Genomic DNA, 23,912 nt, shown 5'->3' with positions numbered 1-23,912 from the left:
GATTGGCTGCTTCACATTGACCAGCGAAGGAGCGCAGAAACGAGCAGCGCCTCTAGTGGTCAAACATGAGCACGTCAACGACTGGCTGTGATTTGATTTGGGTTGCAACATTTTTTTCATTTCTATTTTAGAGCGAATAAAAATATCTCAGCTGAAGACCAAAACCATTTATGTGATGCAGTGAACTTTTCAGACACTGGACGTCCCCCTAATGTTAGTATTTGGTTCTCGTTTATTTTTATTTTATTTGTTTGTTTGTTTGGGGTGCAGAATGTAGACAGAGCATAGACAGAACGTTCCCTAATGATCGATTAATTATTTACTTAATAAATTTTGGTTACCATGTTCACGGAATTGAAGAGTTTTTTATTGTGTGTGTTTGTGTGTGTGTCTGTGTGTGTGTGTGTGAAATAGTAATAAGAATTTACAAATATCTGATAGACATTAAGCAACACACAAAAAAAACTGTTATGAAAACTGAAACTTTTTCATAACACAAAAGGTTTTTTTTTTTTTTTGATGATGCCTCTCCGCAACTCTAGGTGGCAGCGGCACCCGGCGAACATCACAGCCGGCCGCGGCGTGGAGGAGAGACAGACCTTGTGTTTGGTATTTACCAGTCTGCTTTTGTTTCAAACTGCAGATTTATTTGTTATACAATTTACAGCCGATTTTTATCCGTTCGTTACACGCCTGATGATGCATTTGCACAGCGGTTGATGAACAGATTCCACGGTGTGTCCTTGTATTTTGAGAGACAGCAGCAGCTTGGAGTGAGTGTTTACAAGAGACACGCTTGTTTACTAGTGTTTAGTATCATAAAAACGACAGCGTATGCAGAGATAATAAGTTCATGATGTCAAGACAGTATAACGGTGATACTGACACCTCGTCATCAGTACATGCTTGTAAGCCAGTCACTTCACAACACAGCATCTGATTCTGTACTAAACCATCAGCCTGAAGCTTCTCCATTAGAACCTCTGGAATGTGCAGTAACATTAATTTAGGCAAATTCACTTTAGATAATGCAAACTAAGCTCTGGAAAATTAGTCTGACACCTGACTACTTCATAGTGTTTAAGTTGGTCTGTTATTGGACTTTCTGCAGGTGGCACCCAGGCCACGTCAGTGCTGTTAACCAGTTTGGTGACACGGGCAGTGTGTTTTTGTAGGCTGAATAATTATGGGTTCGCTCGGGAGCCGCTTCCAGTCGTCCCCCCGGGGCCCAGAGGAGGCTGTGGAGAGGCAGTGTGCTGGAAACACACACAGCTGTGAGTGCAGGAAGAGGAAACACAGCTCACACTCTGAGTGTGACAGCGAGCCCGAGGAAGAGGACAGTCAGCTGGACACGCCACGCAGGTGAGGATGCCACGACTCTGTTTGATACGCACTACTGATCTCACAATACTTTAGACAAAATAATATATATATATATATATATATATATATATATATATATATATATATATATATATATATATATATATATATATATTGTGCTGCTAAACATTTGTATCTTTGAATTATTATTTTCCTTGAATAGATCTTCTAAATATCCTTAGTATCACTTCTGATGTAATTAAAGCATCCTGGCTGAGTAAAAGTATTCTTAAAAAAGAAAAAAGAAAACCTTACTTTTAAACTTTAGTCATAAATGTGACACCGGATGCCTGCATTGTCACATTAATAGCATTGTGTTTAGTAAATGCGTCTGATGTTTTCGGGGGTTTGTCTGCATTCTTTCTGTGAACAGGAAGAAGTTTAAAAGCACCTCAAAGTACATCTACCAGACACTGTTTCTGAATGGAGAAAAGAGTGACATCCAGATCCGCGCCCTGGGGCAGGAGTGGAACCTGCATAAAATATACCTGAGTCAGGTCGGTCCAGCTGTTCAGTTCTCCTAATAACAGGGTACTAAGACAGAAACGTTCTTTTTAAAGTGTTTCCCTCTCATTTTACAGTCCGGCTATTTCTCCAGCACGTTCAGTGGATCCTGGAAGGAGTCGAACATGATGGTTATTGAGCTTGAGATTCCAGACCCAAAAATTGACACGGAGGGTGAGGATTATGAAAATATGTTTTTAACACCTTCTTGATGCAATGAACCAACAAGTAGTTGTTGTTTCTGTATTGTGAACACCAAACGGTCATATCCCGACTGTGTTTTCATCTTCTTCTGTAGCCCTGCAGGTGGTTTTCGGCTCACTCTACAGGGATGACGTGTTGATCAAACCCAGTCGAGTTGTTCATGTTCTCGCTGCTGCTTTTATGCTTCAGTTGGTGAGTATGTTTGGGGTTCATTACCATCTGATTCCATAAAGACGTACAATTACTCTATAATGCTATTTCATTAATCCTTTCCCCTTTTTCGGACCTTTTTATGACCATGTGCATTCATTTTATGGATTGCAAACCAAAACATTGGTTGTTAATTCATCTTGTTAGCTTCATAAAATGATCTTACCGGCTACAAATTGCAAGGTTTACTTTTGATAGTCATAGTTCAAATCATTACTAGCGGGTTGCACATTATAAATCTAGAATATTTTGCCCTCACTACCTGTTGATTATAATAACGGTTTAATTTCTAGGTGTTATTTCAGGTGTGACAGCAATGTATAATGTAATGTATAATGCTACAGAAATGATTTTTGATGAAAATATAAAAATCGAGTTGTTTTTAATTAATAATATTAACCCCGTGATCACTTTTGCAGGTTGTCTTTCTAGCATGATGCTTAAATTGCCGTTTGTCTTTCCCAGGATGGACTGATCCAGCAGTGTGGGGAGACCATGAAGGAGAACGTGAATGTGAAGACTGTGTGCAGCTATTATAACGCGGCCACCATGTACGGCTTGGACTCCGTCATGAAGAAGTCCGTAGTCTTGTCTGCTTTCCTTTCTGGTTATTCTCTAACACACGTGTGACATACTGAATGTGTTGCATGTTCTCTGTGCTTTGCAGGTGTTTAGAGTGGCTCCTCAGTAACCTGATGACACATCAGAACGTGGACCTAATGAAGGAGCTCGGGTACAGTCTTACTGTGTGCATCTGTGTCTGACCTCATCTCAAGGTTTTAGTGCTTATGTTTGCTCTGTTTTAATATGTGTGTGTGTGTGTAGGGCGGAGATTATGGAAAAGCTCATTCAGTCCTCTGATCTGTTCGTAATGCAAGTGGAAATGGACGTCTACACGGCACTGAAAAAGGTAGATCACGTCATGCATCATCATAGCATTTCATGATATTATAGTACATTATCTGCTCTGTCAACTAATGCTATTATTATTAGTATTTTGTTCTATAAAATATATGTTTATTCAATACATTAAATGTTTATTTTATTTCCTTTGTTTTGATAAAAGAACAAGATTAATTTCTATAATATTTTAAAATGAATATTTAGTGGAATTAGGCAATTTATGCTTGCTTAATAATAGTTCATACATAATAGAAAAATATATCATACAACATGCATTTGAAATATGTGTATTTCTTTGTAATGCATTTGTTTTATGCCCACCTCAGTGAAAATGTTAAATAAAATGAAATTATTTAAAATTATGTATTATTATTATACAATTTTAGCTTTTAACTAGACGTGTGTGTGTGTGTGTGTGTGTGTGTGTGTTTTGTTTACATAATATATATGTGTACTGTGTATATTTATTATGTATATATAAACACACACAAAGTAACAAAATAAAAAATATTTACATGTATATACTTATATATACTTAAATATTTATATATTTATATTTTACATTATACATAAATATATTAAATATATAAACAACATATTTTTCACACAACATTTTTTTCTTAAATATATACATGCATGTGTTTGTATTTATATATACATAATAAATATACATGGTGTACACAAATATTATGTAAACAAGAACTTATTTTGGATTAATTGTTTTTAATAGCTGTTAATCGTTTGACAACATAGATATATATGCAAACACAGTAGGAACTGATTTTGTATGTGTTGTGTGTGTGTGTGTTATTAATGTATAACTGTAACAGTGTTTACTACCCTTTTTTATTAATAATAATGTTATTTAATTTATTATATGAATATATTTATTACTCATACCCTACTGTATTAACATACTTTTTATTTTATCTGTAACCTGATGTTTTTTGTTGGCATTGAAATAGTTTTGAAATATTAATGTAAATTTAAAGGTTCCTTTATGAACAAAAACGAGAAAAAGAAATGAACAGAAGTGTTTCAAGGATTATAAATACGATGACAAATAAAGTTTTGTTGTGACCAGTTAGTTACTATAAGTACCTGGTGTTTCAAACATGATGCAAAGACAGTATAAAGTTGCATAAAATGTGAATTGCATTCTAATAGTTGAGGGTCTTTTATCTGGTCCGTCCTGCTTCACAGGGTTAGAGCTGGTGTTCAGTGGTGCAATAAAACTACATCACTGCTGTATGTTTTTGATTCTTCCAGTGGATGTTCTTGAAGCTTAATCCATCCTGGGACGGGCCGATCAAACAACTTCTGCTCGATGCAGACGCCTGGCTGTGTAAGAGAAGAAGAGGTACGTTCCCTGCATAGAAATACATATGTGCATTTATATAACCTTCCCCCTGACTGCCACACTCACCCACAGAGGCTGGAGAAGAGGAGCCGTTTCTCAACACAGATGACGGGATGCCCTACGTCCCTGTTTTCAGACACATCCGCCTGCAGTACATCATCAATGACCTGGCCTCCGCCCGCATGCTGGAACGGGACAACATCCTTCCTCCTGGTGAGAGTTTCCTCCCAGAAATGACATGAAGCTAGTCAGATTAAAGGATTCGGAGACCAGTTTTGAGTGCAGTATGCATCAGGTTGTCCTCAAATGGTCTATTGACTTACTTTTGTGTCTTTATCAGAGTGGCTGAGCGCCGTGTACAAACAGCAGTGGTTTGCTATGCTGAGAACAGAACATGATAATGATAACGGGTGAGCGAACGGCCCAAACTTCGTCACTGCTAAACATTAAATTTGGTTTGAATTGCAAATAAGTGAATATGATGTTACAGACCAGAAGAAGCCAATAAAGAGGAGTCTGAGCTGAACAGCATGCGCTGTGGCCGTAAACTGACTAAAGACGGCGATGTGAGTTGGACTCTTGCTATTAAATATGTTGTATCTTTTGCTGCATGTTTTGTTTAGACTAGAATCTCTATATGTTTTGGTTGTCTCGACAGTACTGTTGGCGATGGACAGGGTTCAACTATGGCTTTGACCTACTGGTGACCTATACGAATCGGTTCATCATCTTTAAGAGAAACACCCTCAGTCAGCCATGTGGAGGCGCTGTCAGCTTACAGCCACGACGCCACCTAGCGTACCGGTGAGCCACTACACCGCACATTACTTTATATGTTATATTATATTATATTATATATGTCATACAGTCTGTCTAAACCATAAACCATAATAATAAGATTTTCTTGTACATATATGTGCGGACATGTATGTTTCTAGGTAATGAAAGTATTTAAGTACAAAATATATTATTGATTTATAAAATAATTTTTGTATATGATTTTAATAATTAATGCATATTATGTATTTAAAATTACTTCATAATTAAAATATTTAATTAACAGATATCATGATACTTGAACTGTTACTATAGTTGAACCGTTATGTTTAAATATGCAAAATAAGCCTTCTCTAATTAAAATGCACTAAATTGCATACATTTCCAGAACTGAAATCTGAACACTGGATGAAGCCAGGTTCAAAATTATTATTTTTATTACTTATTAAAATTGAAAGATCTCAACAGCTGGGATTTTTTTAAAATCAGAAAGTCCAGTCAACAGCCAGTAAAAGATCGTTTTCCACCATATTTGTAGTGGGGAAAAAAATCTATAGTTAAATATTTGTCTATAATTTTCTATAAAACTAGACAAATTATATACAGAATGAACTTTCGAAAAAAAAAAACTTCAGGATATATAAACAGTCTTAAAATATATGTATTGTAAATAAAACCTTCCGTTGTAAAATGTAAGAATATAAACAAATGTGTATTTTGTATGTTTACCTTCTGCTAGCCTGAAAGAAGACAATGAAATCAAAAAATTGACCAATGCATGAAAAAAACAGTTTTCCTTTTATATATATATATATATATTTAATATATTTATATATATATATTTAATATAGTTATTATGATTTAATTTAGTATTTAATAAGGTGGAAAACTTTTCTTTCCTTTTTTCAGATTGCGTCTTGCTTCATTTGATAACAGTGGAAGAGTGGTTTTCAGCCGGTCAACTGGTTACCAGCTTGTTACTCTTGAAAAGGACCAGGTGTTCTGTCGTAATGCTAAATATAAAACCAGTTTATTTCCAGTTACTTTAATAAGGCTTGGCTTGACTGAACAACTTAATTGTGTGATATGTATGCAGGAATACGTGGTGATGAATCTGGACAGCCGGCTCTTGTCTTTTCCTCTGTATGTGTGCTGTAACTTCCTCTACACTTCTCCGTCCAGTGAGAGGAGAGGTGACACACTGGAGACGGAGAACAGTGTTTCGTGAGCCCACACACCGTAAAACCTCCATCAGCCACCATTCCAGCTGCCTTCTCAAGTTCCAGTTTGTTGGCTTCATGTATATCATTTCATTCATTTTACTTGTATGCTTAATTTGTAAATAGTCAGGTGCCTTTTAAATAATTAGTTATATCAGCATCAGAGCTAAGAGTAATCGCTCTTGGTCATGGATTTCATTTGATTCTGTTTGTAGTTGTCTTCTATTTAAACTTGTTTGGCTGGTTATTCATTTTATCAGCCATTACTTTTTTTTTTTTTTTTTACAAAAGAGAAAGACTGAATATCAGTTTTGTACTGTGATTATTGAAATTGGTGCTAATTTCATACGTCATTCGTCAATGCATGCTGATGTAGGAACAGTGAAGGGTTAACAGGCATGTGTTGGCTTATCAGAAGGGCATTTTAAGTGCTTTTCACAGGTGTCAAATGAAGTAATACGTTTTCAATATTTATACACAATGTGGTTTTGGTTAAATGTGAATATTATTGGACCACAAGTGTCATATGATAGAAATATTCATTAAAACAGCACCGACAGAAGAAATTGTATTCATTTTTTGAATCTGCAGTGTGAAAAAATAAAACCTCTCAGGGCAGTAATAAAACTGGTTTGAATAGGATTTACAAAATTACACACACACTAAAAAAAAAAAAATTAATTGAGAATATGTTCAGAAACTTTTTAGGTTGCGATGAATCGCAATGATTAGATTTGACAGCACTATGTTTCAGTTATAATACATAGAAAGAACCAATGTAGACAATGTTTAACATATATTTTATATATGTTAAATATTTTATATATATATATATATATATAATTCATTGGTGAAATATGCCCGGACTATTTCTTCAGTTTTCAGAGATGACTCTAATAATGTTTCTAGATTGCATATCATCTCCCTTTGTCATTCAACAGGCTGCAAGTTGGTTTGATCACATTATTTATTGTCTGTTCAAAAACCACAAACAATATGGACACAGAATTCAGCACTTGGCCATTCACCAAGTCACAAGGAGAAGACAGAACAGATCAAATTCTTCCATCTAGTAAAGAACTATTTCCTACAGCCTCGTCAGATCTTCACTGAGGTATTGAGTTCAAGCTGTCCTTCAGTCTGCGAGTCATGCTGGGCAGCAGGTTCAGGTGTTCGTCCACACAGCTGCTCACACAGCTGTCCATCAGCGCCCGCACAGCAGGCTCCTTCGCCCCGGAGTCAAACAGGTCCTTGGCCTTGTCACTACAGTGCATTGTACACCTCGAGATACGATCCTGTAGGTGAACAAATGGTTCTTTCAAATCACTATTTCAGCTAAAGAGCAAGTGGTCTGAAAAGTGGACTCACCTGGAACTGCTCAAGTTCACTGGTGACCAGTCCTTGAGCTTTAGCCAGCGGTGCGTGGCAGCGGTCTATACACTGGTGCACCTGGTTCATGGAGTGTCCGGGACTCTCACAACACTCTGCGCTGCACCGAAACATGCGCCCCTGAGAGAGAGAAGAGCGTTATCAGCCATCACTTAGTCAACTTTTGATTCATAAAGTTGTCATACACTGTATTTTGGACATTACAGCCATCTTTAGCCAAGGTAGTAAATCAATAGAGAAAAAGAAAACACTGATTAATGCACATTTTCAGAAGTTGATCCGTCATGAAAAACATTGACAGCAATATACATACAACTGTTTACACTATGCCAAAATCTTATAAAACTTTTTTCATAATTCTTCTAGAAATATTAGAGTAACATGCAGTTTTATGATTCCATGTTAAAAGAGACTACATTTAACAAAATACTATTTAAAAATAAATGTAAATAAATTAAGTAAAATTATTACATTATTGGTGATTTAAACAATTATAGACTAGGGTTAAATTTTGGGGTCTGTAAGATTTTTTATTTTTGAAAGAAGTGTCTTATGGTCACCAAGACGGAGCTGGTTTGATGTAACAGTAATATTGAAATATTATTACAATTTAAAAAGTTTTCTATTCTGATATTTTTTTTCCCTTTGATTTAAAGCTGTATTTTCAGCATCATTACTCCAGTCTAGTGTCACACGATCCTTCAGAAATCATTCTGATATGCAGATTAATTTGCTGCTCAAGAAACATTTATTAGTATAAATGTCTGATTTTGAATAAAGCTGAATAACATTATTTCTATAATTCAAAAAGTTTGTTTTTAAACTGATAAAATACTTATGAATTAAACATCACATATATGTAGTACTGGGGAGTATCTAGATCAGTTACTCTTGGCTGAATGTTTGTTAAGGTTACCTGCATCTTGCGGATGTGATCTTTCTCCAGACTCTGCACCATCTCCTCCACGGTCTTCTGCACGCGAGCCTGCTGCGCTTCTGCCATTCCTGATCTCTATATAACTCTTTAATCTTCAATCAGACAGCGACTCTATAAAGCCATGAATGAACCCAAACCGACGCGTTTTACTAACAATGCCTGCAAATCATTCCTAAAACGTTAAAATGCATCAGCTTGAAATGAAAGCCTAAGTTCTAAGATACACTAATTCTCCAGTAAGGTCACCTCTTACTACACCTAAAGCATGCTACCAGTAACACGCCACTTCCGCAGTGGACTGCGTCCTATTTCCGGTTCCGTGCGGAAGGACTTCGCCCGCTTGATTTCACGCACCTGGTTTATGCACTTTATTGTTTTTGCACAAAAATTGTAACTTGTCATCCCGACCTTCAAAGCGGTGAGATACTCGTTTTTACAGCTGCGTATAGTAAGGTAATGTAATTATTATTATTATTATTTTTTATTAGTTATCGAAACCTCAGGAATCACAAAAAATCAATTGTGGTTAATTAATTTGTTATGTAAACACTCATGTTACCACAATTTCTGGTAATAAACAGTTTATAAAACGAGCATATCGTCGTCCATATCAGCCGTTGATGTCAAAAAGCTTGTTTATCAATACTCAAAACCAAATACAGACAGTAAAAAATAACAACAACAACGAGAAACAGAATAAACACAAAAAGGCCGTGAAAATGTTTATCAGAATCAGAATCAGAATGAGCTTTATTGCCAGGTATGTACACATACGAGGAATTTGTTTTCGTGACAGAAGCTCCGCAGTACAACAGAATGACAGCGACAGAACATAAAACACATAATAAAAGAATAAAAAATACAAATATGTAGACAGTGAATGACAATATACAAATGACAATTGTAGGCAAGTATATTACAAAATGAAGTTATGTATGTACATATATATTGTGTGCAAAATTTAAGTGTATACTAAGTATGTGTGTTAGATAAATAAAGTGTGTGTGTATATAAATATAAAGTGTAGTGTGTCCGCCGTTATTATAAGCTGTTCATAAGATGGATTGCCTGAGGGAAGAAACTGGTCCTGTGTCTGGTCGTTCTAGTGCTCAGTGCTCTGTAGCGTCGACCAGATGGCAACAGTTCAAAGAGGGAGTGTGCTGGATGTGAGGGGTCCAGAGTGATTTTGACAGCCCTTTTTCTCACTCTGGATAAGTACAGTTCTTGAATAGATGGGAGGGTTGAACCGATGATTCGCTCAGCAGTCCGGACTACCCTCTGTAGTCTTCTGAGGTCAGATTTAGAAGCTGAGCTGAACCAGACAGTTACTGAAGTGCAGAGGATGGATTCAATGATGGTGGAGTAGAACTGTTTCAGCAGCTCCTGTGGCAGGTTAAACTTCCTCAGCTGGCGGAGAAAGTACAACCTCTGCTGGGCCTTTTTCACAATGGAGTCAATGTGAATGTCCCACTTCAGGTCCTGAGAGATAGTGGTGCCCAGGAACCTGAATGACTCCACTGCAGTCACAGGGCTGTTCATGATGGTGAGTGGGGGGAGTGCAGGGGGGTTTCTCCTGAAGTCCACGATCATCTCCACTGTTTTGAGGGTGTTAAGCTCCAGGTTGTTGAGACTGCACCAGACAGCCAGCTCTTTTACCTCCTGTCTGTAAGCAGACTCGTCACCGTCCTGAATGAGGCCGATGAGTGTGGTGTCATCTGCAAACTTCAGGAGCTTGACAGAGGGGTCCTTAGACGTGCAATCATTAGTGTACAGGGAGAAGAGCAGTGGGGAGAGAACGCAGCCCTGGGGAGCTCCGGTGCTGATTGTACGGGTGCTGGATGTGTATTTTCCCAGCCTCACTAGCTGCTGCCTGTCTGTCAGGAAGCTGTTGATCCACTGACAGATGGAGGTGGGCACGGAGAGCTGATTTAGTTTGGGCAGGAGGAGGTTTGGGATGATCGTGTTGAAGGCCGAGCTGAAGTCCACAAACAGGATCCTCACATAAGTCCCCGGTCTGTCTAGGTGTTGCAGAACATAATGCAATCCAATGTTTACTGCATCGTCCACAGACCTGTTTGCTCTGTAGGCAAACTGAAGAGGATCCAGCAAGGGTCCAGTGATGTCCTTCAGGTGGCCCAGCACCAGTTTTTCAAATGACTTCATGACTACAGACGTTAGAGCCACAGGCCTGTAGTCATTTAGTCCTGTAATTTTGGGTTTCTTAGGGATGGGGATGATGGTGGAACGTTTGAGGCATGAAGGGACTTCGCACAGCTCCAGCGATCTGTTGAAGATCTGTGTGAAGATGGGGGCCAGCTGGTCAGCACAGGATTTCAGACAGGCTGGTGTAACACAATCTGGGCCTGGTGCTTTTTTCCTTTTCTGCTTCCGGAAGACCTGGCGCACCGCATCCTCGCTGATCTGAATTGCAGGTGTGGGGGAGAGGGGGGATGCAGGAGGTGAGAATGGTGAGAGTGCTTGATTGGAGAGGTGTTCAGGATGGGTTGCAGGAGCTGTTAATGGTGTGAACGGTAGTTTGGAGAGGCATTCAGGGCTGGTTGCAGGAGTTGTGAAGGGTGTGAATGGTTGTGTGGGGAGGCGTTCAGGGCAGGTGATGGGTGTTCTTTCAAACCTGCAGTAAAACTCGTTCAGATCGTCTGCCAGTCGTTGATTCTCTACAGTGCTGGGGGGTGGTGTCTTGTAATTGGTGATCTTCTTTAGACTTTTCCACACTGATGCGGAGTCGTTGGAAGTGAACTGAGTCCTTATTTTTTCAGAATAATTCCTCTTTGCCACTTTGATCTCCTTTTCCAATGTGTATTTAGCCTGTTTATACAAGACATTGTCCCCCTTCACGTAAGCATCTTCTTTGGCCTGACGGAGCTGTCTGAGTTTTGCAGTGAACCACGGTTTGTCATTATTGTAAATTAGTTGAGTCTTTGTAGGAATACACATATCCTCACAGAAACTGATATATGATGTTACGGTCTCTGTGAGTTCATCCAGATCGGTGGTAGCAGCTTCAAAAACACTCCAATCAGTGAGGTCAAAACAAGATTGTAAATCCTGCTCTGCTTCATTAGTCCATCTTTTTACAGTCCTTGATACAGGTTTAGCTGATTTTAGTTTCTGCCTGTAGGACGGTATTAGATGAACCAGAAGGTGATCAGAACGTCCCAAAGCTGCTCGTGGAACAGAGTGAAATGCATCCTTTATTGTGGTGTAACAGTGATCCAATATATTACTGTCTCTTGTGGGACAAGTAACATGCTGTCTGTATTTTGGCAGTTCACGGGAGAGATTGGCTTTATTAAAGTCCCCGAGAATGATTAAAACAGAGTCCGGGTGTTGTTGTTCTGTCTCTGTGATCTGATCAGCGAGTTTCTGTAAAGCTGAGCTCACATGCGCTTGAGGATGGATGTAAACACTGACCAGAATGAACGAGTGAAACTCCCGCGGCGAATAGAACGGCTTGCAGTTAATGAAGAGTGTTTCGATATTTGAGCAGCACGTCTTCTTTAACACAGTTACATCTGTACACCACCGTTCATTGATGTAAAAGCATGTCCCGCCACCACGCGATTTCCCCATGATTCTGCGTCACGATCCGCTCTAAACAGCTGAAAGCCCGGCAGATGGAGCGCGCTGTCCGGTGTGGTGTCATTCAGCCAGGTTTCCGTGAAACACAGAGCAGCAGAGTGTGTGAAATCCTTATTTGTCCGAGAAAGCAGAAGGAGTTCGTCCGTTTTGTTGGGTAGAGAGCGGAGATTTGCCAGATGGATGCTAGGCAACGGCGTTCGAAATCCGCGCTTCCTGAGTCTGACGAGCGCTCCCGCTCGCTTCCCCCGTCTGCGCGTCCTGAAGCGCTTGATCAGCGCCGCCGCTCCTCCGATAACAACGTTCAGTAAAACGTCTGAATAATTGAAATCCGGTAAAATATCCTGTGGTGTGTTCTGCCGAATGTTCAGCAGTTCTTCCCTGGTGAAACTGATGGCAGGAATATAACTAAAGACAGGACAAACTAACAAAAACACAAAAACATATGCGGAGCTCGTCACGGAGGCAGCCATCCTGTATCGGCGCCAGACAACATACGTTTTACGTTTTTTTTATTGCAGAAATAAAATTCAGTACAAAAGAAACAAATAATACAGAACATGGAACATAAAGGGAATACAGAAGAGAGAGAGAGAAAACAATTTACTTAAAAACGTGATGTCTTGAGAGATTTTTATTAAGAGGAGATTTTTTGAAGTGATGACAATAACACATGTAAATCAGAAGGACATGTTTTGCAGCTGGGTTTAAATTTAAGGTATCTACCTTTATGGATATGATATTTACCCATCATACAAATAAAGTTTAAGACATAATCTAACTCTTATTTGTCAGAAATATCAGAATGGAAAAGATCCTCACTGATGGAAATCTTACAGAGCTGGAGGAACACATGAAATAGGGAAGCCAGAATACAGCTGGTTTAGTCATAACGTAAAAAGAATTGCTGATTCGTTGATGTTTTTTAAACCAGTTTTTTTTTTTTTTTTTAGGAAAAAGACATTTTGCATTGATGAGTCGTATTTCACATCCATAGAAATATCTTCATTGTTTTTCTCATTTCTAAAATGTGTTATAGACCTGATAATATAATATGAATCAGGTAGCAAGCTGAATGATTCGTCTTGTGTAATGAAATATATATACTGAAAATAATTATCTTTTCTTTTTTTTGTTTATCATACTTAAAAAAAAAAAAAAAAATCCTGGCTACGTGTTCTGTACTAGACTATCTGAGACTTGTCCTGGCACTTGTATACTGTTGTTGTTCTCTTGTTGACCTGACTGCTTCTATTGTTCTCATTGTAAGTTGCTTTGGATAAAAGCATCTGCTAAATGATTAAATGTAAATGTCTTTTAATGCAGAATCTGATCTTTCTGTTAGACAGTGAACAGCCACCTTCTTCCAAACTACGTTAGATATATGAAAATCTGAGCTCATAATTTACCTATTTTCTGACCATTTGTTTTTCAGATGTTGATACTGTGAAACACTGAATCCCTAGAATGGCTCTGAGACACTTGTCGGTGAAGACTCTCCTCTTCCTGGGGCTTTGTCAGGTTGGACGCCGAGGTTTTGCTTCTGCACCCGAAGTCAGAGAGGCACCAAAGAAAATTGGTATGGTGAAGTTCAAATCATTCACTTATTGTGTAAGTGTTAAGAGTATATATATATATATATATATATATATATATATATATATATATATATATATATATATATATATATATATATATATATATATATATATATATATATATATATATTGAGAGAGAGAGAGAGAGAGAGAGAGAGAGAGAGATAAGCATTTTATCCCTGTAAAACCTGACACATGAAGTAATACAAAGAAAAACATAATTTTTATTAAATAAAACAACTTATCGAAACATTGCATGAAATAAAAAAGAAAAGAAAAAGGTTTGCATATGTTGAGTATAATATATTTGATGCATCAGGCTTTTATGATACTTGCATTTTAACATCATTAAAAACCTAAGTGGCTTCAGTCCAATAAGTGTTTATTTTGAAGTATAACTAACAATATAACAGTTATTCTCAAACAAACTTTATGCACTTTTTTTAAATATTTCCCAGCAAAAAAATGTTTAGCACAATCTGAAGTTGGGAGTATTTTAGAATGATATTGATTAAAAGGCCTTTTACTGGCAAATAAAAGTAAACTATCAATCAGATGACAGAAAGCATGTAGTAGATTGTGTGCAACAGGATTTTCAGCAAAGTTTTGCTCATCTTGATAATTTAAAGGCCATAGAAATTCTCGTATCAGATACTTAATTATGTATATTAATTGCCATGTTTGGTGGGATCTGATGGGCTATATGTGTGTTTCTTCTTCAGCGATAATTGGCGGTGGTATTGGAGGCACGGCAGCAGCGTTTTTCTTAAGACAAGAGTTTGGACCGGCAGTGAAGATCGATGTGTTTGAGGCTGGGACTGTGGGAGGGCGTCTGGCCACTGAAAACATTGGTGGATATGAGTATGAGACAGGAGGATCTGTTATTCACCCCCTCAACCTGCACATGAAGCACTTTCTGGACAAACTCGGTCAGTATCCACTTCTCTCGCCAGCTTTCCTTATTTTCCTTGTGATGTCAAACGCTCTGGAATTGCATCAAAAGCTATAGCAAAATATCTTTTTTTCTTTAAAACGGTTACATGATTTGTGTTTGTTATTTTTTAATTCAATTTGAAGTCACTTTACTAATTAATGTCAACTTTCTGACTGCTTCACTTCCCCTTTAACCTTGCATATGTCATATTCTTTAATCAGGTCTTTCTCCTCGTGCTGATGTGTCTTCAAAACTGGCGATATTTGACGGGAAGGAGCTGACCTTTGAAGAGAGCGACTGGTTCGTAGTGAACTTCATACGCATGCTGTGGAGATACGGCTTCAACTCCATTCGAATGCATATGTGGGTGGAGGGCATACTGGACAAGTTTATGAGGTTCGTCTGTTGTGCTTTCCTTTTTTATTTATGCATTTAGCAGACACTTTTACATAACCTGTGCTCCCTGGGAATCGAACCCACAACCTTGCGCTGCTAACGCAGTGCTCTACCACTTGAGCTTTCAGTTGATATTAAAGTCCTTCTGTTGTCTATATCTGTCCTGTCTGTAGGATATATCAGTACCAGCAGTATGGCTACTCGTTCTCCAGTGTGGAGAAACTGCTTCATGCTATGGGTGGAGACGGTTTCCTCACTCTGGTCAATCAGACGCTGGAGGAGGCCATGCTGGCTGAGGGCTTCTCTCAGGTCTTTCTCAATGACGTCGTAGCACCCGTCACAAGGGTCAACTACGGCCAAAGTGTCCGAATCAGTGGATTTGCAGGTATGCCCATGTTGGGGTGTTTGGACCTTTCAGCATTAATAACTGAATGGTCAGTGACATCACACAATTATTATTTTTTTGGTTCTGAATCTAATAACTTATTTAAAAATATATTAAAAAGGCATTTTATACATATAATGACTTAAAAATAATATATATATATACCCATGCATTCATTATTAAAAATCATCCATGTGAGGTTAAATAAAAAAGTATTTTGGGTTTTGTTTATTATTATTATTATTATTTATTTGAGGAAAAAAAATACTTAAAAATGTTTCAGCATATTTAAAATATAAAAATGTTTTGATGTGTGTGTGTGTGTGTGTGTGATAATTTGAGCAAGATTAGTTCAGTTTGTAAGATGTCATGTGGTGCGACTTCTCTTGATATTTATAAATAATTCATTTTATATTTGAAAAACAACAACAACAAAAAAAAAAAAACTATTTAAAACCACTGATCTATAATATATAGTGTTTAAAACCCTTTTTTCGAAAAATAATGATTAGTATTTCCAATGTAAGAAAAATATGTTGTTACTTAATGGTTACACCACATGACATTTAAGAATCATTAGTATGCTTTTCTTGAAGATGTTTTTTTCCAAAATGATATGAAACCAACATGTATACATTTTTAAAAACATTGCCCATAGATTTTAAACAAGTTTTTTCCCACTTCCTAATTGTATGTTTTAATTTTAGTTTCATATTTTAACTTTTTGGAATCATTTAAAGAAGAAACCAATCCCATGTATAGCTAGTTGACATTTGAGGCTTTTTTTTTTTACACGGCATGCAGTTGCATCAAACAACGGTATATACATCATTCAGTGCAAATTGTGAGAATCGTTTTTAATAATCGCAATTACAGTTTCAAGGGAATAATCAACACTTATGATTTTTGTCATAACCGTGCAGCCCTATTGTGTACAGTATTATTTGTCACTGTTCCTCAACTGCCATAGAGATCGTGCACTAACTATTTAACATGCGTTTTTATAGTTAGTTTTGGACCACAGATTTGATGTGTTTTGCCTTGCAGCTTGCTGTTTAATGTAAAATCTGCTCCTCCACCAAAACCTGTTGTGTAGCACTGATTTATTAGATACAAAAGTGTGTGAATATGGTGTATTCTGTTTGAAGGTGCTGTTGCACTAGCAGGAGCTGACTCAGGATTGTGGGCCGTGGATGGAGGGAATAAGATGGTTTGTTCAGGGCTTCTGTCCCACAGCAAAGCAGAACTTGTTCCAGCTCGTGTGACTACCATCTCCATGAAGATGAGACCATCCAAAACTGGTACAGTCCACCTTCAACATTATAGTCAGTCCTTTCATATATTATGTAAACTACCAACCAGTGGTGGTCAGTAACGGAGTAGCTTTACTTAGTTACTGTACTTAATCTACATTTTTCAAGTATTTTGAGTAACTTTTACTTCACTACATTTCAAATAGTGAAGTATTGTAATATGTAGTGCAATATGATATTATATGTATCTGTACTTTTACTCAAGTACTTGATTTGTGTACTTCATCCACCACTGCTACCAACAAACGTTCCCAAGTTTGGGGGCAGTAATTTGGTTTCTTGTCATATGTAGAATTTTTGTTGTTGCCCTTTCAGATTCGGCTGTGAATTTCTATGAAGTGAACTACGTCGGTGAGTCTGGTGCTGCCCACTCCACGTATGACATAGTTGTAGTTGCCACACCTCTCCACCAGGACGTGTCTGACATCAACTTCTCAGGCTTTTCTCCTCCCATCCCATCCCACTTCTCTGGCCGCTACCATCAAACGGTGGCCACGCTGGTCCACGGTCTGCTCAATGTGTCGTATCTGGGCACCACAGAGAAGCCGGAAGACTTCTATGTTTCTGACGTCCTCACATTAGACAACAAAGCCTCTGAGATCCACAGCCTGAGCTCTCTGAACCCGGTGAAGATTCCCAAGGGTCACTCGCCCAGCCCTGCCAGTCAACGCAAAGTATGGAAGATCTTCTCCTCACAGCCACTCTCTCAGAAGCATCTGCAGCAAATCTTTCTTTCCTGGGACTCGGTGTCGGAGAAGCGCTGGCTCGCGTACCCTTCCTACAACCCGCCGCACCGCAGGACGCCTCCCTTCATCCTCCACGATCGCCTCTACTACCTCAACGCCGTGGAGTGGGCGGCCAGCGCCATGGAGATGAGTGCCATTTCTGCCCGTAATCTGGCCCTGCTCGCCCACCACCGCTGGTACGAGCAGACGGGCAAAATCAACCAGGAGGACCTGCACACCAGACTCAGAGGTGAACTCTGACAGAGCAGCAGTGCTACTTTGGGTTCATAAGTAATACAATCTCATACGGAGATGAGAGACTGTATTAATGAAAACAGTTGATTCTAAAATCGGCTCAAAATAATTGATATCCTCCGATTGGATTGATTCAGTCTAGCTAAAATAATCTGTGTGTGACCATCATACACTAGATGAAGTTCTCTCGCAGACTGGCTTTGACTTTCGGCAACTTCTCCAGACTGAAAATCAGGGCAAAAAGTCCCGCAGTGCATTCCAGCCTTTAAAAATGATACAATTATTACTAAATTGTTTTCGTTAATTGAAATAAAGCTGAAATAAAATAAAATAAAAATATTAGACAAAACTAAAAATACAAATGTTGCTTCTGAAGTAACTGACAACAATGACAAAAAAAAGAACTGCATAGTCAAGAACTGCATTGTAAAATCACAATTAAACACGTTTTCCATTCTCATTTACATCTGAATATTTTTTGTTTCCATATTAAAACCGAAATATTGTAATAAAATCACTTAAATTAAAAATTGCATAAATTGAAGACTGTACAACAAACACAACCATTGATGATAATGGTTAATTTTTTTCCAATGTTTTGTGTTATGACTTTGTCATGTTCTAGACAGGTTTCAAGAGATTCACTCTTGTATCTTTTAGGTACATTTTAAGAGGAGCAGCCCTAGATGCGCTGCAAAATTTCACAATAATAGTGACCGTTTATGTGATGGATTGTGGATATAATGTCAAGTCACCTTTATTTATATAGCGCTTTAAACAAAATACAGTTTAAAAAGTGTCTGTGCATTCATTTGCAATCAAGTCAACGATATCGCTGTAGATGAAGTGACCCCAACTAAGCAAGCCAGAGGCGACAGCGGCAAGGAACCGAAACTCCATCGGTGACAGAATGGAGAAAAAAAACCTTGGGAGAAACCAGGCTCAGTTGGGGGTCAGTTCTCCTCTGACCAGACGAAACCAGTAGTTAAATTCCTGGCTGCAGCAAAATCAGATTGTGCAGAAAAATCATCCACATGTCCACTTAACTGCTTGTGATGAGACACTGAATGCAGGAGTGCTCTGATATAGCACTTAGTGTTAAGAAATGAATGAAGAGTGCTTTTATAAGAACAAATGGATGCTGGTTAAAAACTTGTCAGTTGCTGTATTAATATTGACAGGGCTAAAGAATGAGATTGTTATTGATTGAAGATCACAACCTGTTTTCAATTACAATAAATGCTAAAACCTTTAAATGTCTTTGTGTATAAATGAATAATTCTGTCTTTATTTATTGAGCTCCCCATATAGGCTTTGAATAGTAAATAGAGGGCCACACACTGTAGCTGTAGCTTGAGATTAAATGAAAGTTTATTTGTATAGCGCTTATTACGTTACAAATCAAAGCAAAGCAACTTTACAAAAAATTATGTTTCTACAATACTGAGAAGTAGCAAATCACTGGTGACTGTCAGTTTATGTGCATATGACAGGAATTTTCTGAAAAATTAATATAAGACATAATCAACAAGACGATGAACACTATTGGCAGCAATGTGTAGCAAAAGTTGTTAGTTCTGTGTGTTGTTTCAGGGTTGGCATCATCTGGGGTCCTCTGAGGGTCAGCATCATCTCTTCTCAGGTGTTCTGGATCCAGACTGGAGCTTGTGACTGGAGTTTATGATTTTGTTCGGTGTGTATATCTATCTTTGGGAACAAGCAGATTCTAACATTCATTAAAACAATGTCTAATGATGAATTGTGTCATATATCAAAACAAATAACCCATGCGTATTCAAAATATTTATACAAAATAGATTTTTTCAGCGGTTTTATTCATTGTGTGTGTGTGTGCTTCTTGTATATTTGTTGTATATATATTTTATCTTAAAAATATCCAATAATTCAGTTTTTCATACCTTTCTTAAAACTGTTTGTCTATGATATAATCCTTGCAAAGGTTTTTACTTTTTACTTAATATACTACACAACTGAATATTTCATCCAGGCTAGATTTAATTTATGTAACATTCAGGTTCAGAACAAGTTCAGCCATCTACAGCATAAATAGTGTTGATTCCCAATTTTATAGTTTATTTTTGCAATTATTACTATTGTTAAGTGAATTGACGAGACCAAAATCCAGTCATATCAAGAAAAACTTGATTGAATAAAAATTGCTGTGCTGACCAATATAAATCTTCTTGGTTGGAAAGTGACTTCTGTGTGAGTCTGCTTCATACATCACTACACTATTCTCCAAAGTTTCACGAATGTGACCCCACTTTAACTCTCTCAGAATACATCTATTTGAGAAAAAAGCTGTTTACAGCGATGCAGCATTTACTTTCTGCAGTTCACAATTTGATTGGAGATTCATTTGGACTGCATGAGTATTATTAACATGTCACATTATTGGAAATATGCATTGCAGAAACATTTAAATGACCTTTCATACAAGCACTGGGTCAGTGATTATAAGAAAAAAACTATTTTCCAAGTTTATTATAACAGAACAAAAACACAAAATCTTTGTGTGGTTACTCCAGGACGGCATAGTGCTTCAGTGATTTTATCGTTTCAGTTTTCCTGCATCAGTCCTCTACAACCAGAATCTTTGCGGTTTCTGTCTTTTATCCCAGAATGAGACTCAAATCATAATTTATATCCAGTTTCAGTTTCAGACACAGTGTTTGCTTCCAGAGTCAGCTCTTTAGTCTCAGGGGTCACGCTGTCTGCTGTGCTCGGTGTCTTCGATAAACTCCCATAAATCGCCATGGCCTGCAGACAGAAGAGAACAATGAGGTGAACATGCCAACTTGGGACATGGTTGTTATTATTAAGCAATATCACGTGCTATAAATCTATATGAATAAAGCCACACCTGAGTGACCATGCTGCTGATGTCTCCTGTGTTGGAGGGCAGTAAGATGGTGTTGGACTCCTTGGCCAGGTTGGAGAAAGCAGAGACGTATTGTTCTGCCACAGTTAAAGATGCTGCAGCGTTTCCATTCTGTAGATACAGTTATGAAAGGTCAAACGATGCCATGACAATATAAAACAGCTTGAACTTACCATGTTTGTCTCTGGTGTAATATTATATCAGTTTATACACCAGATAGATAGTGTGGTGATGTAGAAGTGTGATATGAGGTGAATCAGATCTACCTGTCGAGTGAGCGCCTCGGAGAGCAGCCGGATCGCTTTAGCCTTTGCCTCCGCTTTAGCCAAAACAGCATTAGCTTCACCTGTACGGGGGAAAATGAAAATTGAACCATTTGATTTAAATATCATTGATATTAAATTAATATTGTGTTCCTGTAGCTCAATTGGTAGAGCATTGCTCTATCAAGCGCAAGGTTGGGGGTTCGATTCCCCGGGAACACATGATAGGTAAAAATTGATAGCCTGAATAAGTAAGTCGCTTTGGATAAAAGCGTCTGGTAAATGCATAAATTTAATCTAATTTAAATTTAAATGTAATTAAAAGTGCTATAATTTATAGCAAATTGAATTACTTCTTTGCTATTATTTATTATTATTATAATTTTATTATAAATCATTCTAACAACCAATATCAACAGATACACAAGAATTGTGTTGTTTATTACTTGTATATTTGCTGAGTATTATTAGATTTATATTCATTATTAAAAATAATTCAACCTAAAATAACAAGTGTTTTTATAATTCATTTAATCAAGACCATTTTAGCTGAAGTTTTAGTAATTTTGTTGTGTTTTATATGTACTTATATGTACTAAATAAAAAAGAGAAATGTTGTCTTGAAAATAGCTGAAATAAGTTTTATTTTTACTTTTTAATTGCATCAATAATATGACTTTCTAAATGACAGTTAATATTTATTTTATTCTAAATAAATGAAAATGTTAATGTATGGTTTTATTTTACATTAACAATAATAACTCTGGTGATATCAGCCAAAAATAAAAAATTAAAAAAATAATTGCAGTTGCATGAATTGTGTACAAGACAGTTTTGGTACAATTCTGATTTCATATTCAACATTTTATTCTCCAACATTAATGGAAACCCCAGATGTTCAGTAGAGAACCCACCAGCAGCTCTGTTGATCTGTTCAGCCTTCTGTCCCTCAGACGCCAGAATCTGAGCTTGTTTGCGCCCCTCGGCCACATTGATGGCCGCCTCCCTCGTCCCCTCTGACTCCAGGACAGTGGCTCTCTTCTTCCGCTCGGCCTCCACCTGAACGTGATTCATGTTATACATCAGTCATATGACAGAGTTGATCCTTTAGTCTTTTTGGTCTGTAAGAGTAAGTTGAGGAGTAATGGTCATACCTGCATTTGCATAGACTCTTTCACCCGTGGAGGAACGTGAATGTCTTTGATCTCGTATCGAAGACATCGAATCCCCCATTCGTCTGATGCCTGGTTTATTGAGTGGACCATATTGGCATTCAGGGACTCTCTTTCCTGTCAAACGACAAAAAGGACCCTTTAGCACACAAATGAACGGTGAATATGATAGTGTAAATCACAAAGAGATTGTTTGGCATTCATACTCTGAACACTTTGTCTAGGGTCAGTTTTCCCAGCTCTGATCTCATGGTGGTCTGTGCCAGCTGGGTGACGGCATATTCGGGGTCCTCCACTCCATAACTGGCCTTCAGAGGAGAACAGAAGCACACTGTGAGAGGACAAGCCTCAAGAAAGACTGGCAGAAAGCAGAAAAGTGCTTACCTTAAACGGGTCGAGTATCCTGAGATATAAAACTCCATCTATCTGCAGTGTCACATTGTCTAAAAGCAAAACAACATGATTTGATTCATTTTAAAAAAAATCATAAAAGTAGGAGTGGAGAAAGATGGCGTTGGCTGTGACTTACCGAGGGAAACTGCTGACTGCTCTGGCACATCTATCACGATCTCTTTGAGGCTTTGCACATATTTAACTCGGTCCAAGATCGGAATTAAGAAGTTTAGACCCTGCAGGAAACAAAAACTAAGTTATTTTGATACCTGGAAATGACTCAGATACATTGAAGATATTGGTAAGGGTAACTCACAGGTTCCAGGATTCGGTGGAAACGGCCCATCCTCTCCACTACCCAAGCTTCCTGCTGGGGCACGAACAGAACCACGGTGTTCACGGGGAGACTGGAAGCCCATCGCTGCTGAGCTCGGCTCCCCCAAAACACAGGCACGGTCTGCCGGGAATGCTGTACACAGAAGAGACAGATATATACACTTATAATAAAGAATAATATAAATAATAATTCCTATACTAATTTCTATAATATTTTGTGTAACAATTATTTGTATTATATTTCAGAATAAATGTAGCAATTAATAAGAGTAATAAAAATGTGTGTTTAAACAAATATAACCATTACGCATTATACAAAAACACATATAATTGAACAAATATACATTTATTATTTGTTATTTATAAAATATATAGAAATCTTTCTTTGGCAAATAACTTTTGTTTGTTTGTTTTTTTACTTAAATTTGAATATAATTAAATTTCAATTCTATTGTTTTCAGTTCATGTTTATTTATTTTCAAGTAATAAAAGTAAAATATTAATAATTACGTGATTTTACCTTTCATCGAAAAAAATAACCCTGGTGACATCAGCCAAAATTCACAATAAGACTTTTTCACATTTTGGGTCAATTTTGATTTCAGGTTTGTCATTAATGTACTAAAGTACTAAAGTATTAGTTTCTGATAGTTGTACCAGAAACACGTACTACTTGAACTGAATTTGTTGTTCTGTCAATCAAGATAAATTCCACTGTCTCTGAAACGACGACAAAAAGAAAAAAAACTCTGACCT

At 37.6% G+C, this 23,912-nt stretch overlaps 4 protein-coding genes across 10 annotated transcripts in view; 2 read left to right on the top strand and 2 right to left on the bottom strand.

Moving 5' to 3' along the window:
- Positions 1-503: 503 nt before the first annotated feature.
- On the top strand, positions 504-7,127 carry LOC128021365 (germ cell-less protein-like 1). Of its 6 annotated transcripts, none has more exons than XM_052608489.1 (16): positions 574-609; positions 714-773; positions 1,112-1,362; positions 1,757-1,880; positions 1,965-2,061; positions 2,186-2,283; positions 2,767-2,879; positions 2,969-3,034; positions 3,127-3,211; positions 4,474-4,564; positions 4,637-4,777; positions 4,905-4,974; positions 5,055-5,130; positions 5,223-5,368; positions 6,251-6,338; positions 6,438-7,127. In XM_052608489.1, exons 3-16 carry the CDS (start codon positions 1,187-1,189, stop codon positions 6,567-6,569), a joined length of 1,503 nt encoding a protein of 500 aa, XP_052464449.1. In that variant the 5' UTR covers positions 574-609; positions 714-773; positions 1,112-1,186; the 3' UTR covers positions 6,570-7,127. The 6 variants fall into 6 exon arrangements, with proteins under 6 accessions (XP_052464452.1, XP_052464447.1, XP_052464448.1 ...); XM_052608491.1 differs by having other exon boundaries at positions 591-609; positions 1,176-1,362; XM_052608492.1 differs by lacking the exon at positions 714-773 and having other exon boundaries at positions 504-609; positions 1,176-1,362.
- Positions 7,128-7,510: 383 nt separating this feature from the next.
- On the bottom strand, positions 7,511-9,216 carry fam136a (family with sequence similarity 136 member A). The gene is made up of 3 exons (XM_052608494.1): positions 8,867-9,216; positions 7,930-8,070; positions 7,511-7,856 (listed from the first exon to the last, which is right to left on the bottom strand). The coding sequence occupies exons 1-3, from the start codon at positions 8,951-8,953 to the stop codon at positions 7,668-7,670; spliced, it is 417 nt and encodes a 138-aa protein (XP_052464454.1). The 5' UTR covers positions 8,954-9,216; the 3' UTR covers positions 7,511-7,667.
- Positions 9,195-18,554, top strand: LOC128021363 (prenylcysteine oxidase 1). 2 transcript variants are annotated; one of them, XM_052608485.1, is made up of 7 exons: positions 9,195-9,340; positions 13,920-14,063; positions 14,805-15,011; positions 15,238-15,412; positions 15,586-15,797; positions 16,946-17,098; positions 17,426-18,554. In XM_052608485.1, the coding sequence occupies exons 2-7, from the start codon at positions 13,952-13,954 to the stop codon at positions 18,094-18,096; spliced, it is 1,530 nt and encodes a 509-aa protein (XP_052464445.1). In that variant the 5' UTR covers positions 9,195-9,340; positions 13,920-13,951; the 3' UTR covers positions 18,097-18,554. The 2 variants fall into 2 exon arrangements, with proteins under 2 accessions (XP_052464445.1, XP_052464446.1); XM_052608486.1 differs by having other exon boundaries at positions 9,200-9,305.
- A 2,011-nt stretch (positions 18,555-20,565) lies between these two features.
- The window catches only part of LOC128021362 (stomatin-like protein 2, mitochondrial), a 3,718-nt gene continuing 371 nt past the window's right edge, over positions 20,566-23,912 (bottom strand). Inside the window, exons 2-10 of the mRNA XM_052608484.1 lie at positions 23,137-23,289; positions 22,957-23,056; positions 22,812-22,870; positions 22,634-22,735; positions 22,410-22,544; positions 22,170-22,314; positions 21,259-21,338; positions 20,975-21,103; positions 20,566-20,871 (exon numbers count right to left, since the gene is read on the bottom strand). Coding sequence (XP_052464444.1) covers positions 20,746-20,871; positions 20,975-21,103; positions 21,259-21,338; positions 22,170-22,314; positions 22,410-22,544; positions 22,634-22,735; positions 22,812-22,870; positions 22,957-23,056; positions 23,137-23,289 — 1,029 coding nt within the window. The 3' untranslated portion in view covers positions 20,566-20,745. The remainder of the gene's footprint in view (positions 20,872-20,974; positions 21,104-21,258; positions 21,339-22,169; positions 22,315-22,409; positions 22,545-22,633; positions 22,736-22,811; positions 22,871-22,956; positions 23,057-23,136; positions 23,290-23,912) is intronic.

The sequence above is a fragment of the Carassius gibelio genome, chromosome A10 (genome assembly GCF_023724105.1).
Source record: "Carassius gibelio isolate Cgi1373 ecotype wild population from Czech Republic chromosome A10, carGib1.2-hapl.c, whole genome shotgun sequence".
NCBI classification, from domain to species: Eukaryota; Metazoa; Chordata; class Actinopteri; order Cypriniformes; family Cyprinidae; genus Carassius; species Carassius gibelio.
The sequence above is the reverse complement of the archived record's forward strand: the minus strand, read 5'-3'. Positions and strand labels throughout refer to the sequence as shown.

Excerpts from the sequence above, each read along its gene's own strand:
- LOC128021365 (XM_052608492.1), top strand. The coding sequence starts at position 1,187 with ATGGGTTCGCTCGGGAGCCGCTTCCAGTCGTCCCCCCGGGGCCCAGAG. Across the intron at positions 1,881-1,964 it reads ATAAAATATACCTGAGTCAG|TCCGGCTATTTCTCCAGCAC; the intron begins GTCGGTCCAGCT and ends CTCATTTTACAG. Across the intron at positions 4,565-4,636 it reads GCTGTGTAAGAGAAGAAGAG|AGGCTGGAGAAGAGGAGCCG; the intron begins GTACGTTCCCTG and ends ACTCACCCACAG.
- fam136a (XM_052608494.1), bottom strand. The coding sequence starts at position 8,953 with ATGGCAGAAGCGCAGCAGGCTCGCGTGCAGAAGACCGTGGAGGAGATG. Across the intron at positions 8,071-8,866 it reads ATCACATCCGCAAGATGCAG|GGGCGCATGTTTCGGTGCAG; the intron begins GTAACCTTAACA and ends TCTCTCTCTCAG. Across the intron at positions 7,857-7,929 it reads GTGAACTTGAGCAGTTCCAG|GATCGTATCTCGAGGTGTAC; the intron begins GTGAGTCCACTT and ends GTTCACCTACAG.
- LOC128021363 (XM_052608485.1), top strand. The coding sequence starts at position 13,952 with ATGGCTCTGAGACACTTGTCGGTGAAGACTCTCCTCTTCCTGGGGCTT. Across the intron at positions 15,413-15,585 it reads ATACTGGACAAGTTTATGAG|GATATATCAGTACCAGCAGT; the intron begins GTTCGTCTGTTG and ends TCCTGTCTGTAG. Across the intron at positions 17,099-17,425 it reads GATGAGACCATCCAAAACTG|ATTCGGCTGTGAATTTCTAT; the intron begins GTACAGTCCACC and ends TTGCCCTTTCAG.